This window comes from Panulirus ornatus, chromosome 11 (genome assembly GCF_036320965.1).
Source record: "Panulirus ornatus isolate Po-2019 chromosome 11, ASM3632096v1, whole genome shotgun sequence".
In the NCBI taxonomy this organism is placed as follows: domain Eukaryota; kingdom Metazoa; phylum Arthropoda; class Malacostraca; order Decapoda; family Palinuridae; genus Panulirus; species Panulirus ornatus.
In genome coordinates, this window is record NC_092234.1 from 44,392,293 (window position 1) to 44,408,852 (window position 16,560).

At 40.2% G+C, this 16,560-nt stretch overlaps 1 protein-coding gene across 3 annotated transcripts in view; it reads left to right on the top strand.

Annotated features, from left to right (window-relative positions):
* Positions 1-2,964: 2,964 nt before the first annotated feature.
* The window catches only part of LOC139751451 (uncharacterized), a 59,953-nt gene continuing 46,357 nt past the window's right edge, over positions 2,965-16,560 (top strand). For 2 of the 3 annotated variants that reach the window (XM_071666869.1, XM_071666867.1), the window contains exons 1-3: positions 3,054-3,120; positions 8,232-8,317; positions 10,995-11,558. In XM_071666869.1, coding sequence (XP_071522970.1) covers positions 3,090-3,120; positions 8,232-8,317; positions 10,995-11,558 — 681 coding nt within the window. In that variant the 5' untranslated portion in view covers positions 3,054-3,089. The other variant, XM_071666868.1, reaches the window with a different exon arrangement.

Here is a 16,560-nt window from a genome sequence, read left to right on the forward strand (position 1 = left end):
ATGAATTCGTTGATCAACAGATCCGGAGAAGATTTCTTTATATTCTACAAACCTGCAAAATACACACATTATATATATTCTTGCTTCATCATCCTCAGTACAAATCTATGATTCATTCTCTTCTGTAAATATAAGTTATAGCAGAATTCATAAATACTCAACGAGAAAGCAAAATCTTTGACCTTCCAGCACTGGGGGTACTAAAATGAAAATCCCCGGTGTCTAGTATGACCTACATGATATTACCAAGGCTGTTTAACGAGGGTTCTGGTCGGGTTGGTGGAGTAGCATAAGTGATAGAAACACGTTGAGCAACAACAACAACAACAACAGCAACAGTACTTGATTGGCTAAGGTTCATAAACTGAGGTAGTGGAGGTGCAGGCTGATGGTGACGAAGAGGTAGAGTAAGGTAGGTCGGGTAATACGAGACAGGCTTGGCAGGGCAGGGGGTCCTGTGGTGCTGGTTGAGGATGTCAGATGAAGCAGGAGCCACGGGGGAGAAGTGCGTGGCTCCTGAGTCAACGTGATGGTCCTGTAGGAGGAGGTGGGCGTGGCCTGCATTCTGGGTTGCAGGAGGGCCCAGGGCGTGGCCGTAGGTCCCCTTGTTGTTACACCTGCTGCTTGTGATGGACGGAGGCGATCTTCCCACGCGACTCCTGCCGAAGGCGAACGTCGGAGATAAACCACCACAGTTGTATAACCTGCCAGGAAGACGGAGGGTCAGGTGTCACGCTGGGTGTTGTACTGGTGTTTGAAGACGCCCTGAGTGACGGCTTTGAGTCTAGTGTCACATGACGTGGTGCACTTGTAGTCTAGGGCGAGTCACTACCTGCCCGGGTGCCATCCCTGCGGGAGGAAGGAGGTAAGTCAGGTAGTCGAGGAACCGGGATGTCACAGACTCTGACCTCTCTTCATGCTGGTGCAGTGAGAGCAGCTCTTCATATGGAAAGGGTCAGGTTACCTGCAATTACAGCGGCAGCTCCTGACCTGCCACCGAGTATGGAGGTCATGGGTTAACATCATTGGTAAGGGCGGCCACAGGTTGGTCTACCAAACTCATTTCTCTGGGGATTATTAGGTCAGGTGAGGTCACCCACTGTGACCTACCACCACCAGGTCAGGGCGTCGTCAGTGAGGTTACCCCTCCAGGTACCGTCTGTTTGCTTTGACCTTTTACTGCTTCTAAAGTTTTTGAATCACTTCTCAGTTGCCTTAAATGTCGCAATCTTCTCTTGAACCATTAGTATGGCGTCTGTGAGGCAAGCCTCCTTCTCTATCTCACGACTATCTCTCCATCATTTCTGAGAAGGTTTGGATAATCCTGCGTGCGTTGGCCTTGATAGATCGAAAACGTTGACAAGGTATGACACTGGGGTCTTATTCTCAATTTTCTCTCTTTTGCCTTCTCTTTCCTTCCCTTGTGTTTCTTCCTATCTAGCTTCTTCCTCTCTGGTCGATCTACCTTGGTAGGTGATGGATCAACCTCTCCCTCTTCCCCTGTCAACAATGGTGACCATCAAGGATCAGTTCTGTCTACCAGTGCAGACAGGAAATTCTATTCATCACAGATACCCCGTCCTCAACAGATATTACCAAATACGCTCATACGCTGGCGACTCAAAACTGCATTCCTCCACGTCCTTCAACACTTCTCTATCCTCTCTCACTCGACATTCATGTCGTCTTGATAATATCTATAAACTCAGACAATGGATAGAACACCTAGGGAAGGTAAGACACGGAACCTGGTCATGGTGGATGCCTCCATAACTCAGGTCTTTGCCTGTCTTCTAAAAACCCCCCTCACAACTGTCTTAATTTCCCTGACTGGCTCTGTAATTCCACCGCTTAACACTATACCATCTGACTTATCTCATATATCTCACATTATACAATTAGTCTGCCCATGAGGAAGCGTTTTTTTTTCTTTAAATGCCATACACAGACTGGTATAGAGTCCTGCTCTCACATCTGGTGAGGATTGAGGTCTACATACTGGCTAGGTGGAGTCGGGTCTTGAGTAAGCCACTCTCATCCGCACCTCACAACTTGTCCCATTTGCCCTACGCCATAATGAGGGTTTACTTTTCCTCTTATTTGATAGGTATTACTCTAATTTTTGCTCCAGATTGTTGGCTGTTTTTGTGCCCCCCTACCATTATCTTGACATGGATTGCTCGTCAAACTACAGTGCCACATAATAAATGAATGGTGGTTGGAAACTTCAAAACTTTCCCTACTCCTCAAAGCTTCGGAGCCCTACCCACGCCATGTCTTTCCTGACAAATAAAACTTGGCACAATTCAGTAATCGGAGGTTTCCATTCCCACGAAATTCTCAGAATATTTCCCCCTCTATTCTTATCTCTCCCTCTTATCCACCCCCATATATACTTCAGTTCAGGCTTGGCCTCAGTGTGTACAATTGTCCGTGGGGGGAACTTAAGGATAAAAAAAATATAGTAAAAAGATGAGGCAGATGTGGTTTAAGAGCTGCCCCAGCGGGTGGATGGTCGCGGTTATTGTACATAGTCATCACATGACCTGAAGTGGACTGAGACACACAGTTTGTGGCCTTAGACCCCCTCTGAGCCTAGCAGTTAAATGGACAAAGGGAAACCGCGTTCTGTGATCGGCTTTTGACGAGGAATGTCATATGTACACATCGTTTCTGTAGTTCACATAATCTTCTATTTTCCTTTTCTGTCCTAGGTTATTATGTATATTTTATAAAACATGATACGTTGAAAACTGGTTTTAAGAGTGCAAAATATACGTAAAAAGAATTTCGGCGAACGCGCGGGTGGCTGGAGAAGCAAAGGTTAATAGGTTATACACTTTTCACATATATAGAGACCCGCGAAAATAACGACTATAATAGTTATTCACATGATTTAAGATATCAGACAATATTGATCAAGACATAATTACATATCAGTTGTTAATTATATTATTTGAGTTGTACATGAAGTAACCCGGCGGTAGCTTAGATGTTGTGATGAAGGCGACTGACCCCAACTCCTGCTTTATGATTTACTGTAAGTCACTCACTTCGCTCGTACCCCTGAATGCTTTTACATAATTGATATGCCATGTGATGTAGGCCGTCCAGTAGGAGGTGTGTTAGATGCTAATACCCACAGGAACTCGTAACACAACAAGTTTTTTGTACAAATGATGGCGAACCTTGCGGGGGTTTGCGGTCAGAGCCAAACAAACAAACCCAATTTTTGTGTTTGAGTCGGCTAGAGCGGGTGTTTTGGTGTTAGCAGTGTCCATCGTAGTCTGCTTTCAATATAAACTAAATAGGCGAGATGGAGTGTTAATATGTCGTTATATAATAGAGAAAATGGTCATGGAGGAGGATCAGCTTGGAAGTGGAGGCGGTGGACGAGGAGGTCTCATACCAGCGGGCGGGAGACAGGAAGGATCAGGCGGAGGCTGAGCTGGTGTTGTGACCTAGTCTGGCTGAGGGTTGTGATGTGACCTAGCCTGGCTGAGGGTTGTGATGTGACCTAGCCTGGCTGAGGGTTGTGATGTGACCTAGCCTGGCTGAGGGTTGTGATGTGACCTAGCCTGGCTGAGGGTTGTGATGTGACCTAGCCTGGCTGAGGGTTGTGATGTGACCTAGCCTGGCTGAGGGTTGTGATGTGACCTAGCCTGGCTGAGGGTTGTGATGTGACCTAGCCTGGCTGAGGGTTGTGATGTGACCTAGCCTGGCTGAGGGTTGTGATGTGACCTAGCCTGGCTGAGGGTTGTGCTGTGACCTAGCCTGGCTGAGGGTTGTGATGTGACCTAGCCTGACTGAGGGTTGTGATGTGACCTAGCCTGGCTGAGGGTTGTACTGTGACCTAGCCTGGCTGAGGGTTGTGATGTGACCTAGCCTGGCTGAGGGTTGTGATGTGACCTAGCCTGACTGAGGGTTGTGATGTGACCTCGCCTGACTGAGGGTTGTGATGTGACCTAGCCTGACTGAGGGTTGTGATGTGACCTAGCCTGGCTGAGGGTTGTACTGTGACCTAGCCTGGCTGAGGGTTGTGATGTGACCTAGCCTGGCTGAGGGTTGTGATGTGACCTAGCCTGGCTGAGGGTTGTGCTGTGACCTAGCCTGGCTGAGGGTTGTGATGTGACCTAGCCTGACTGAGGGTTGTGATGTGACCTAGCCTGGCTGAGGGTTGTGATGTGACCTAGCCTGGCTGAGGGTTGTGCTGTGACCTATCCTGGCTGAGGGTTGTGCTGTGACCTAGCCTGGCTGAGGGTTGTGATGTGACCTAGCATGGCTGAAGGTTGTGATGTGACCTAGCCTGGCTGAGGGTTGTGATGTGACCTAGCCTGGCTGAAGGTTGTGCTGTGACCTAGCCTGGCTGAGGGTTGTGCTGTGACCTAGCCTGGCTGAGGGTTGTGCTGTGACCTAGCCTGGCTGAGGGTTGTGCTGTGACCTAGCCTGGCTGAGGGTTGTGATGTGACCTAGCCTAGCTGAAGGTTGTGATGTTACATCATCCTGTGATGCATTCTCTGTCATCTATCATTACCGTAAATCTATGGCAGACTGTGGGACTGTCAGGCCGAAGCTAAATCACAAGTACAGGACATGGCTCGGAATATTCATGAAATTGTTTCCTCAGGAAGTTTGGCAGTGGCGGAAAGGTTAATTACTTAATTACCACATTTATTATTACCACAACCATTACTTGATTACCATTGCCATTACTGTACTACTACAGCTATTACACTATTATCATAGCCATTACTTTATTAAGTGGTTTACCCAACCTGTTTCGATATTATGGCTATCAGCTTTTCTTCACTGGTTATAAGAAGTGAATTAATACAATGAACATTAATGCTATAAAATGTTCAGCAACTTGCACAGCTAGTCTAATGAATGACACTGTATAACAGATTGCTCCCATTATAGATCGCACTTATCAATATTGTCACAGTTTTAGAATACAAACACACTTTTCCAAGATGACAGAGTTTTACGAAACCAGTACAAATGGATTTTGTACAATATTTAGAGTTCATAGAGTGTATGATTTTAGGCATAGCAGTTCCCAATCTATGTGAAGCTCTCATAAAGTGGGCAGGACTTTGAAGTAGAAGGAAATGGTGAAGTAAAATCACTTAAAATGAACTATTAGGTGTTTGATTAATACAATTTAATGCTTTTGTCCAATTCAGGCAAATATTATATGAACAAGAGGCTTACTTATGGCCTCATTATGTTGGATGTCAATATAGATGTAGGGCTGCAATTAATGCTTATGAGATTTCTCTCACATAGGGTCAGATTCTTATATCAGTATGAACATTTAAACTTACTGTTTATCTTCCGAACCAACGAATCATGGCACAGTTTATGGGATTACATGTTTTGATAATGAAATTTGACAAATAATGGAACTCACGTGACAGGTTAAGATAAGCAGGATATCTATATGTTTTTATGTTTATTGGTATTTTACATTGCTTTTTTTTTATACTTAACCACATTTTTCATCTCCCTCATAATCCAACTATCAGTCATTTAGTATCGAAAGACTGATTTTGAGAGTGAAGGAGGAAAATCTCACACTTAAATCACTCTTTACAGTGTCAGCAAAGATCTCATAAGAGTAGAACACAGATCATAATCCTAGAAAATATGTACCTGTCTCATGAGATTTATCAAAAATATTTTTATCCACCTGGATTAAGTGCCTTAAGATGATGAATTTGTGAAAGTAATTCTGTTGGACGAAGATGGAGAGCAGATGCTGGTAAACTATGGGCAGGTTTTCGTGCTGAGTACCGTATCAGGGTTATGGGGAAGAGTTGTATAAGAGCAGGTGTATGAATACATTCAAACTAAGGAAGTACTAAGTAATGTACATTCAGGGTTCAGAAAATCCTATTCAGCAGAGACATGCCTAGTCCATAAGTCAGGGAAAATGAAAGGAATTGATCAAGTTGGTATCTATTGCTCAACAACTTTCAGTCTCCAAGTGGGGTCTTCTGTGATAATCTATTACTTATGACATAAATACTGGAATTGACATATGAATTGCAAGAATGGACCAATTTTAATGTTTCATCACCACAAAAGCTCCACGTGTTTTTATATAAGAATGATAAAGAATATTGATTTTAACATCAAGGTAATCAATCTTACGTAACCATCAACTGGGAAACTCTATCTTGGGATCCCTCAAACCTTGCTACATCAGTATAACTTACCTCGAAGAAGTGTAAATTTTTTCCTTTTTTCAAATGTGATTGCCATCCAGGCCCCAAAGACTTTTCCATGTTTTACCCTAGCTGCTTCAGTGGCCTGTTTTTAGTCCTTTGACAGTACATTGAAACCTGGATACCACAACATTCTAATTTGGTCTGTCCTGTGCACACTTTTTACCTTCCTGCATGTTCAGGCCCCCAGCACTCAGCATCTTTTTTACTTCACCCTTCAAATTTGGTCTCCCCGTTCTCTTTGTTCCCCCCACTTCTGACACATATACCCTCTTTTGTCAACTGTTTCTTGCTCAATCTCTCCATATATCTAGACCATTACAGTACACACACTTCAGTTCACTCCCCCACTCACTCTCTTTTTACTGCCCACCTTACTCTTATCCTTTTACTACTTATTTGATCAAATTACATAACACCACATATTGTCTTCAGATGTTTTATTTCCAGCTTATCCACTTTGCACGGCATTATCTATAGTCCATGCCTCTCATTCATATAAAGTTGGGACTACAGTACATTCAAACATAATTATTTTCGCTGTCCCAGATAACAATTTCTTTCCACACATTCTCTGGTGCTCCCACACCAACATTGGAAAATTGATGAGTGATGATTATTATGTTCTATCTTTTACAATAAATCTTTTCTGCTTCTGATAAGAATGACTCATTGATCATTTTCTTACAATAGCAAAACTATAAACGTACTAAAGTTTCATTTACGTTATCATAACTAAAGCTTCAGTTTACGGTGGTAATGAGAACATGCAAAGCCTTAGCACTAAATATTAGGAAATGAAGTTGAAAAGTGATGATATATGCTGTTTTATGCTATGATATTAAGAAAGAAATACTCAAATAAACCCTAATAGAACGTTACTATTTAAACGTGGTTTCATAAGTTTTCTTCGTCATTTCAGATGTTGCATAGTTCATCTCTGTAAAACTGTATGACATATATGATGTGGGACACTGTACTGCACTAGTTTCCTATGATATAGTACTCTGTATATGGGTGATGCAGCAGAAGTTTTTAGCATAATTGAAAAGCAAGAAATGGTGCTTCATCCCAATTGCTAAAGAGTAAATATCCAAGAATATGATCATGTTTCACAGATCCATTTATATTAGGGTTTATGATTGCGTGAATATTCTTTTCTTAATATTGAAGCTCAACCTACTGCATCATTCTTTTATGTTTCATTGCCTGTACTTTACTGCTTAGTGACTTACGAGAGTTGAGTCATACAGTTTCAGTGGTGAACATGCGTATGACATTTGTACTGAACACACAAGCAAGTACCGTATCACCCTTTTCAACTGATCCCTCTATTAATATTGTAATCTCATCGACCAAGGACTAAAAAACATTTTGTCTCTTTGAAGCATATGCATATGTAGAAACATGCCCCATTTATGGCCATTGCATATGAAAAGAAAAATGAGGAGCACGAGGAAAAGAATATGGAAATTAATAAGAGTTCTTCATGCATTTAAAGTTGGAATATCTATAAGATGAGGGAAAGATGGAAGAAAGGAGATATATCCACAGTTTTACTGTTTGATGAGAGAAGGAAGTATCAGTCAGTCAGCCCTCTAGTGGCTTGTCTCCTGGTATCAACCAGGTCTTTTAGTTGGACGCTTTGATATGAAATGATGTTTGGTGGGGGGAATTTTCAGTTGAATTGCCATGGCTCCTTGGTAACCAGTATCATGAGCATGAATAATCTCTGGAATTCTCACCACCTTATGAAAAATGTAACTCATTTGCTTCTCATAGTTCATTGATTTTAATGATTTTGTTTAGGTCTTTTTTAAAGGCTTTTCCTGCTGTAATGAAAGCTTGTATAGAGCTCTGTTAGCTTGATTTTAGGGTACTATACTTGTTTGGAGTAATGGGAATGGATCCAAAGTATGTAATGATAAACCTAAAGCATTTCATGGATTGCATATGTATAGATTTCCTTCATCAAGGGATTAACTATTCATCTGTCTTCAGGAACCATGGAGGCAGAAGTTTTAGCGCTCAAGTGGAACAATCACCAGAGTATCTTCTATCATATTATCAGTGGACTGAGAACTAAGGTTGGTGTCTTATGTTTTGTACAGCTTTTCCAGAGGCCTTTTATTTTATAATGGTAGGGATAAATGACTGATGAGACACTGTGTATTGCTTCATAAAAATTGCACTTCCTCTCTGCTTTTGCCTGTTTTGCTTAATTATCTGATCCAAGTTTATCTGGGACTGATTTCAACCACATTTTAAGTTTTCTTTTAAACATTTCTCTTTATTACTTGCTTATTTCTTATTTTTCCTTATAGTATGTTGAATGACCATTCAATCTTCCAGGAAGGACTCTCATATATTTTTGTCTGATTTGTTTTTGGTATGTTCCATGGATTTTCTTGTAAATTTGATAAATCTGTATGTTCCATATTGAGATAAGTTCAATACATTTTCCTTCGTACCTTCAGTTTGTTGCAGTGGATTCATCGTATATCTCTTTCTCTTTTAGGCTATATAGTAACAGTTTTTTCAGCCTTTGAGAGTAGTTCATATGTTCCATCCCCTTAATTTTACTCATGAAGTGCTTTTGAAAGAGTGGAAGATGGAGCGATTATGATGGAATTTGAAAAGGCAAGGTGAGTGCATTGTACTCACTGCAGGAAAATGTGTTTATAAAAAACAAGTTATTATTATTATTATTATTATTTTGCTTTGTTGCTGTCTCCCGCGTGTGTTGTCAAATTTTATATGTGAGATGGAGAGATCATATGATAATGGACTGAATGCCAGTATCCCACATGTGGGTAAGGCAGGATTGAAAAATGGTGACCTGGACCATTGGACTGCAACTTAACAGCCACTGAAGTGATGTATACTCTTGAGTATACTCTTGAGTTGGATGTAGTTCTGTATATGATGGAATTATTTTGTAAATATCTTTTTTTTGCTGATGAAGGTCATTTTGACAGTGGCAAGTAGATAGAGTGTACATCCTTTGAAATTCACCAGATGTGGTTTACCAGTAACAATCTGGGTACTATATCAACCAGTAGGAATCTTTCATATGAAGATTCCTGTGTGGTACCTCATTCCTTTAATAGCTGTACCTTAGTCTCAGTTTACCATGCTCCACTTCATCATTTTGCATTTGGATGAGTTGAATTTCTTGAGTCTTTCAAGATCTCTTTGTAGGATGTTTGTAATTGTGAGTATTGTACTCCTTATTTTTCTACAGAATTTAGTGTCATCAGCAAATGTAATCATATATGACACTGGTTCTTTGCACAGATCAGGAATAACAATAGCCCTAAGATTGAGCCTGAGTGATACTACTGGTTACTTTAATCCAGTTTGAAAAGACCTCTGTTTCATGTACCTCTATTTTCACAACAGCATTTTTAACTTGGATTTGGATAGGATTTTCCACTGGGGTAGACATAATGTAGTTGAAAACAGTGTCCTTTAAACCCATTTTTGCTTTCTTTTTCTAAAACTTCTCATAACAATTCTCTCTTTTCATGGCATTGTAATTCCACCACTCAATATGGTAAATAATATCACTGTTATATCTGATATTATTGGGAAACACAGCATTACATAGATAGCTAAATTTGCCTCTAAGTAATTGGGGGTCTTGTTTAGAAATCAGACATTCTTTTTTTTAGAGCAGTAATTCTGATTATACAGTGGACTGATTTATCTTTGTTTGTGCTCTCACATCTAGGGCAGCTCTCTCCCTGTTTTGGTATGCTGCAGTACACTCAGAAACAGTTTGACTTATCATCTCTCACAGTCAGATCTCAAAACGTTATTAGAAATCTCTGCCTATGCCACATTACTGGTTTTCTTTCCTTGTTCTGTTGATATAACATCAGACTTTGGTTTTCTGAGCTAGCTGCTCACATGCCTCTTTCTGTAGCTAAACCACAGCACGGTATTGCATTACATCATTTATGTGGGCCTGTTGGCAACTTAAGTTGGGTTTTTGTGATATCTTTTCATTTCATACACCACTGAACCTTGCACCTCTTTAGCTTCTTATAGTTCTTCAAACAACTACAAAATACCACTTTTTAAAAGGCAAACTTTCCACCATCTCGGATTCTGATTGATTATTCCTCTTGTATTCCCTTTTTATTTGTTTTATCCTTTTCTTTTTTCAGTCACGGCGTAGACCTAAAGAGAATGTCTTTTATTACTGGGATCTTTGATATTAAAAATTGCGTGACATAAAATTATGAAATTATCATGAGTGAAGTAATGTTTCTTAAGTCTGTCAAGTTCACTAGACTTTCCAAAAAAAAAAAAAACTTTGCATGAAGCATAGGCATATACATAACCATGCAAACAAGCAAGTTGGGGTAAGAGAGTCTGGTGTAACATTTGTTTAACTTTTAGTGCTTACATTAGTATTCTGATTTTGTGGACAAAAGGATGTTAAAGATTATACTTGCCTTATGAAAAATATGGATGCCCTTATGTGATGTGTTTAGTTTGAACTCAGTTGTCTATATTCTGTAAAAGATTTTTTTTCATATTTTCCTCAAAGTATTTGCGGGTATAATTTGAATTTATAGACTAAAATTGTATCAGCCATAATGTAAGGTTTTTTATAAACTTTTATATTGACTTTTTACTCAGAAAACTAAGATTGGCGTATACATTGTAGTTCTCTTATTTGTATATTGTATTTTTATGAATTCAAGTTAACTGGGTGTATGTGAATCTCATTAATGCTGTAAATTTTTCTTTCAGGGAAATTACACAGATGTAACATTAGCATGTGAAGGCAAGTTTTATCCCGTCCATAAATTGGTTCTGTCCACATGCAGTGAATACTTTAGTGATATATTTGACCGTACACCGTGTAAGAACCCTGTGGTTGTTTTGAAAGATATTCAGTGTCAAGATCTTGAGTTTTTGTTGGACTATATGTACATTGGTGAAGTCAATGTTAGGCAGAATGAACTGTCTTCACTCATTAAAGCAGCAGAATGTCTTAGAATCAAAGGCTTAGCTGTGCCAGATGAAGATCCAAAACACCAAACTTCTGATGGAAGCAGCTCCAGCTCTGGAAATGGCCATTCAAGCAGTAAACATTGCTCAGTGGAACAGCAGCATGGGGACTCTAGCAGTACACCCCCAAAGAGACGGCGGACTGAAGACAGAAGAACAAGTAGTTCTTTAACTGTAGAACGCACACTAGATGCACTGCATGAAGACAGATCCATGGGAGAAGGGCACAGTGAAGAAGCCTCACTCCCTACTCCAGACCATCATGACCAGCGTGCACCACACCCTCATCAGGAAAAGGAAAGTGTAAGTATGACATACTTTATACAACATAGTTATAAATCATGTAGCGAAATCCAGTTTTTGCAAGGTACTTTAACCTTGATGAGAAAGGGAAGGCTGGCTATTTTGGGTTTACCTGACAGCTGAGGGGTGGGAGTAGTATAAGGATTCCAGTAAGTTCTTGAAATCTCTCATGATATGAACATCTTGGATTTGATGATTCACAGATGTATGATTGATCTTTGCTGTTTGAAATTCATGTCTCTTCTATAAGTTTGCAGGCAGCCTACTTGAGAAACATGTATGATGGACTTGTAAATTTAAGCTTTATAAATTTCATCTTTACATATTCATGTTGTTTCACAATGCTTGGTGTTGCATAAGTACTTATTTGCAGTTACTACAGCTTTTTTGACATGTACGGTGTATTTTTAGCTTTGGTACTCATCTCATATGTAGCATAATAAAATCATCATGAGCAACAAACAAAATGAACCTACTGGTATGAAAAGCTTATAATGCTAAAGGATGATGTTACTTTAGGCTGTTTGTGGAGTGACTAGCCTACCACAAGTGTGGTGTATGACTTCAGGTGGAATGAAAGTATTGTGAAAATATAGAAGTCTGAAGTGCAAATAAGGGAGATAGTCCAGGAAGCTACTATAGGTGCATCTTAAGAATATGAAGAAACCCAGGTTTGAGAAGATGGAGTAAACTCTGATAGTGTGTAAAGATATGGAGTGCCAAAATATTAATGTCTGGTTTGCACATCAAGGAACAGTTGGAGGAAATTTTTTGCTATCAGAAAGTAGAAGAGAAAACTCTTGCATCTGTGGAATGGACATTATCTTAACCCGTAGCAAAGCACTCAAAATGGACAGCAGGCTTTTGAAGAGTTCAGGGTTCTCAGGGAAATTTAAAGAGTTTGATTAGAGCAATCTCCACCCAGTTATGAATCAGAGATCATTTTTATTAACTTAGGTAAAGTAAAACACAGTTGAAGGGGAAAGATGTCAAATGGTCTGGGAATGCTTAGGTGTTAAAGTCCCGAGATACTGAGAGGATGAGAGCAAAAGAAGTTGTGGTGCTTCTGATGAAGTAGGAGATATGGGACTGTTGAAGAGTGTAAGGAAGTAAATTGGAGATTAATTGCAGTTTAGGATGAGAGAAGAGTTTTAGAGGTGGGTGATTGTTAGTGTTTATACATCTGATAGTGAGAGGGAGTAAAGGAGTGTGCTTTTTGAAAAAGGTATGAGGGAATTTGAATGCAAGGGTGGGTGTATGGTGTGGTATTTAAGGGTAAGGGTGGGGGCATGGTGTTCTTAGTGTAATTGAAAATGGTTTAAAGTTTGTTGAGTTGTTTGTTGCTGAAACAAGAACAGTGGTTGGAATACATGGCTTTTAAACAGGTGTGTATATGGATGTAAGAGGTTTGGGGTCAATAGACATTGTTGAATTATGTGAGAATGGGAGATTTGAGTTATAAAGAAATAGGCTTTGGGTATTTGGATTCTCACAGAAAGTGAGAGTTGCAAGAGACACAAATTCCTAGTGTATACAAGAAAATTTTTGATACAAGCTAGGTATGTAAAGGAGAGTTAGTAGAATATGGATATGAATGTACAGAAGGACGAATGGGTGCAATGGTGTTAGCAAGGGAGGCATGTAAGGGCATAGATAAGTGGAGACTCTTTGCTGTGGGAGATGAGGTAAGAAAGTATCAGTGAACTTTAGAGACAGTGAGAAAAGCAGATAGGGAAGTGGGGGTAGGCAAATGAGATAAGGAAAAGAGATAAAGTAAGCATTTTGAAGGACTGCTGAATGTGTAAGGTGTCATTGTGGTTGATGTGGTGTGTTTGGGACAAGTTAGCATGCAGAGTGAGACGATCATGGCAAATGATATGTTGAAAAACAAAGGAGTTACTGAAAGCCTTGCATAAGATGAAGTGTGGATAAGCAGTTGGAATGGATGGCATTGTAGTTTAGTTCCTTTTAAGGGGGAGTAACTATGCTGTTGATACTATTCATGCCGGAATGCTTATGTTTTTCTACTGTAGCCAGCGTGACATGGGTGAAAAAATCTCCAAGTTGTGGCCATCTTTGATGAAAAGTGAAAGGTGAAAGAAAAAAAATGGATGAGAAATTAATGAAAACTCCTCAAGTGGTTGTTCATTTGATTCCAAAAAGGAATCAAATCATTTAATGAATAAAGAAGCAAGAGAATTTGAAACCATTGCTGTTCAGGGGAGATAGAAGGTGTTATCACGGATCATTCCTCATGTAGCCAGAGTCACATAAAAACTGTTTGAAGCAGCAGCCATTTGCATGCCACAGGTCCAGGTTATAGGAACTGAGATGCATGTAGACAGCTTATGAGAGCAGTGGCTGAAATGATACCCGTAGAAGGGAGGATTTTCAGCCTTCCGCTCCCTCCCCTTTTAGTCGCCTTCTACAACATGCAAGGAATACGTGGGAAGTATCTTTCTCCTCTATCCCCAGTGATAATGTGAGAGGGTCAGGGAGAATGGTTAGGTAAATAGAGAAGAGGTCGTGAAAGCTTTGCGGAAGATGAAAGCTGGCAAGGCGGTGGGTTTGGATGTTATTGGAGTGGAATTTGTTAAAAAAGGCGGTGACTGTGTTATTTATTGCTTGGAAAGGACATTCATTGTATATATGGATCATGTGAAGTTCCTGAGGATTGGTGGAATGCATGCATAGTGCCATTGTACAAAGGCAAAGGGGATAAAGGTGAGCGTTCAAATTACAGAGGCATAAGTTTATTGAGTATTCCTGGGAAATTACATGAGAGAGCATTGTTTGAGAGGATAAGGGGATGTACAGAGCATTAGATTGAGGAAGAGCAGTGTGGTTTCAGAAGTGATAGAGGATGTGTGGATCAGGTGTATGCTTTAAAGAATGTATGTGAGAAATACTTAGAAAAACAGATGGATTTGTATGTAGCATTTATGGATCTGGAGAAGGCATATGATAGGGTTGTTAGAGATGCTTTGTGGAAGGTATTAAGTTAATATGGTTTGGGAGGTAAGTTGCTAGAAGCAGTGAAAAGTTTTTACCAAGGATGTAAGACGTGTGCGAGTAGGAAGAGAGGAAGGTGATTGGTTCTCAGTGAATGTCGGTTTGTGGCAGAGGTGCATGATGTCTCTATGGTTGTTTGTTTATGAAGGGGTTGTTAGGGAGGTGAATGCTGGAGTTTTGGAGAGAGGGGCAAGTATACAGTCTGTTGTGGATGAGAGGGCTTGGGAAGTGAGTTGTTGTTGTTCACTGATGATGATACAGCGTTGGTGGCTGATTCGGATGAGAAACTCCAGAAGTTGGTGACTGAGTCTGGTAAAGTGTGTGAAAGAAGAAAGTTGAGAGTAAGTGTGAATAAGAGCAAGGTTATTAGGTTCAGTAGGGTTGAGTGGCAAGTTAATTTGGAGGTAAGTTTGAATGGAGAAAAACTGGGGGAAGTGAAGTGTTTTAGATATCTGGGAGTGGACTTAGCAGTGGATGTTATATGGTTCCGAGGCATGGGCTATAGATAGGGTTGTGCAGAGGAGAGTGGATGTGTTGGATATGAAATGTTTGAGGACAATATGTGGTGTGAGGTGGTTTGATAGAGTAAGTGATGAAAGGGTAAGAGAGATGTGTGGAAATAAAAAGAGTGTGGTTGAGAGAGCAGAAGAGGGCATGTTGAAATGGTTTGGACACAAGGAGAGAATGACTTATATATCTCTCTTGTGTCTCCCCTGATGATGTGATTGTTACACAAAAGTGCACTTGGGAACTTATCGTGTTTCATGTTCTCCGTGGACTTATAGAAAAACCCTATCTATATAACCCACACCTCACAACCATATAACATTGTTGGAACCACTATTCCTTCAAACATACCCATTTTTGCTTTCCGAGATAATGTTCTCGCCTTCCACACACACTGTATATTTGTCAGTTATTTAATGACAATGATGAATGTATAAAGAAAATTGATTTAATGAACAATTTGCAATAATGGACAGCGATTCCTCCAGTTAATCTGTTACATTGAGGATATAATGCATCTGAAGTGTAAGTTTGCATATTTCTTGCATGCCACTGATGGACTGAACAAACCTGCCACAAGTGACTTCTGAAAGAAGTTCAATATCAAGGATGTCATTGACATCACCAGATGCTGGAATGAAGTGAGGAATTCTATGCTGAATGGTGCAAGGACTCAACAGTGGAAGGAGTATGCACATAACTTAAGAGGTTTACCCAGCACCCTAAATCTTGCAGCTATGATCATTGTACTTGCAGAGCAGGTGCAAGGTGAGGGGATGGATGACATGTAATAGGATTGACTCCCATCAGGGAGAACTGCATGCTAAGGAATTAGAGGAGAACCTGTTTCTGATTGTAAATTAACAGTGAAGAAGATGAGTGAAGTCTTCTCTCTTGTTCAGAAAGCAATTGAAGTTTTACAAGAAGCAGACTCCTTCCTTTAGCCTGAAAATCGAGAGGGGTCTTGAATATCTGTGTCCACACAGGTAGTTCCATGAGAAGGAACAGGGAACAGTGAAGCAGACAAAAAACTTCCCACTGAGCACCTCCACTGCTTCAAGACAAAGTGAAGCTCTGCCATGTCACCAGTACTTCAAGACCTTAACATCTTTCTTCTGACAATATCAGCAGGTGAAGACTCCAGCCATTAAGCAATTATCCTTTTGCTTCAGTACAGACCTTTCACAGGCAGCACTTCTTTTATATTTAGAGGTGGTTTATTTAAAGTATGTTAACTAAGCTAACACTGCATTTACCTGAATTCCTCAGCAGAAGGTAGGGTAAGGTATATGTCTCAAAAATGGTAGAAAGATTTCACAGTCCTACCAGAAACTATTTAAAGACATTTTTTGAGTCATGTAGGAGTTGGTCAAGGGGGGGGGTGGTATGTGTCTTCATTGGACCTATGTTATAATTGCTGTGCATTTTTGAACTCTTCGAAGAGCACAGCTGTAGAGTATTTGAAGGTTTGGCCATGCTGTAA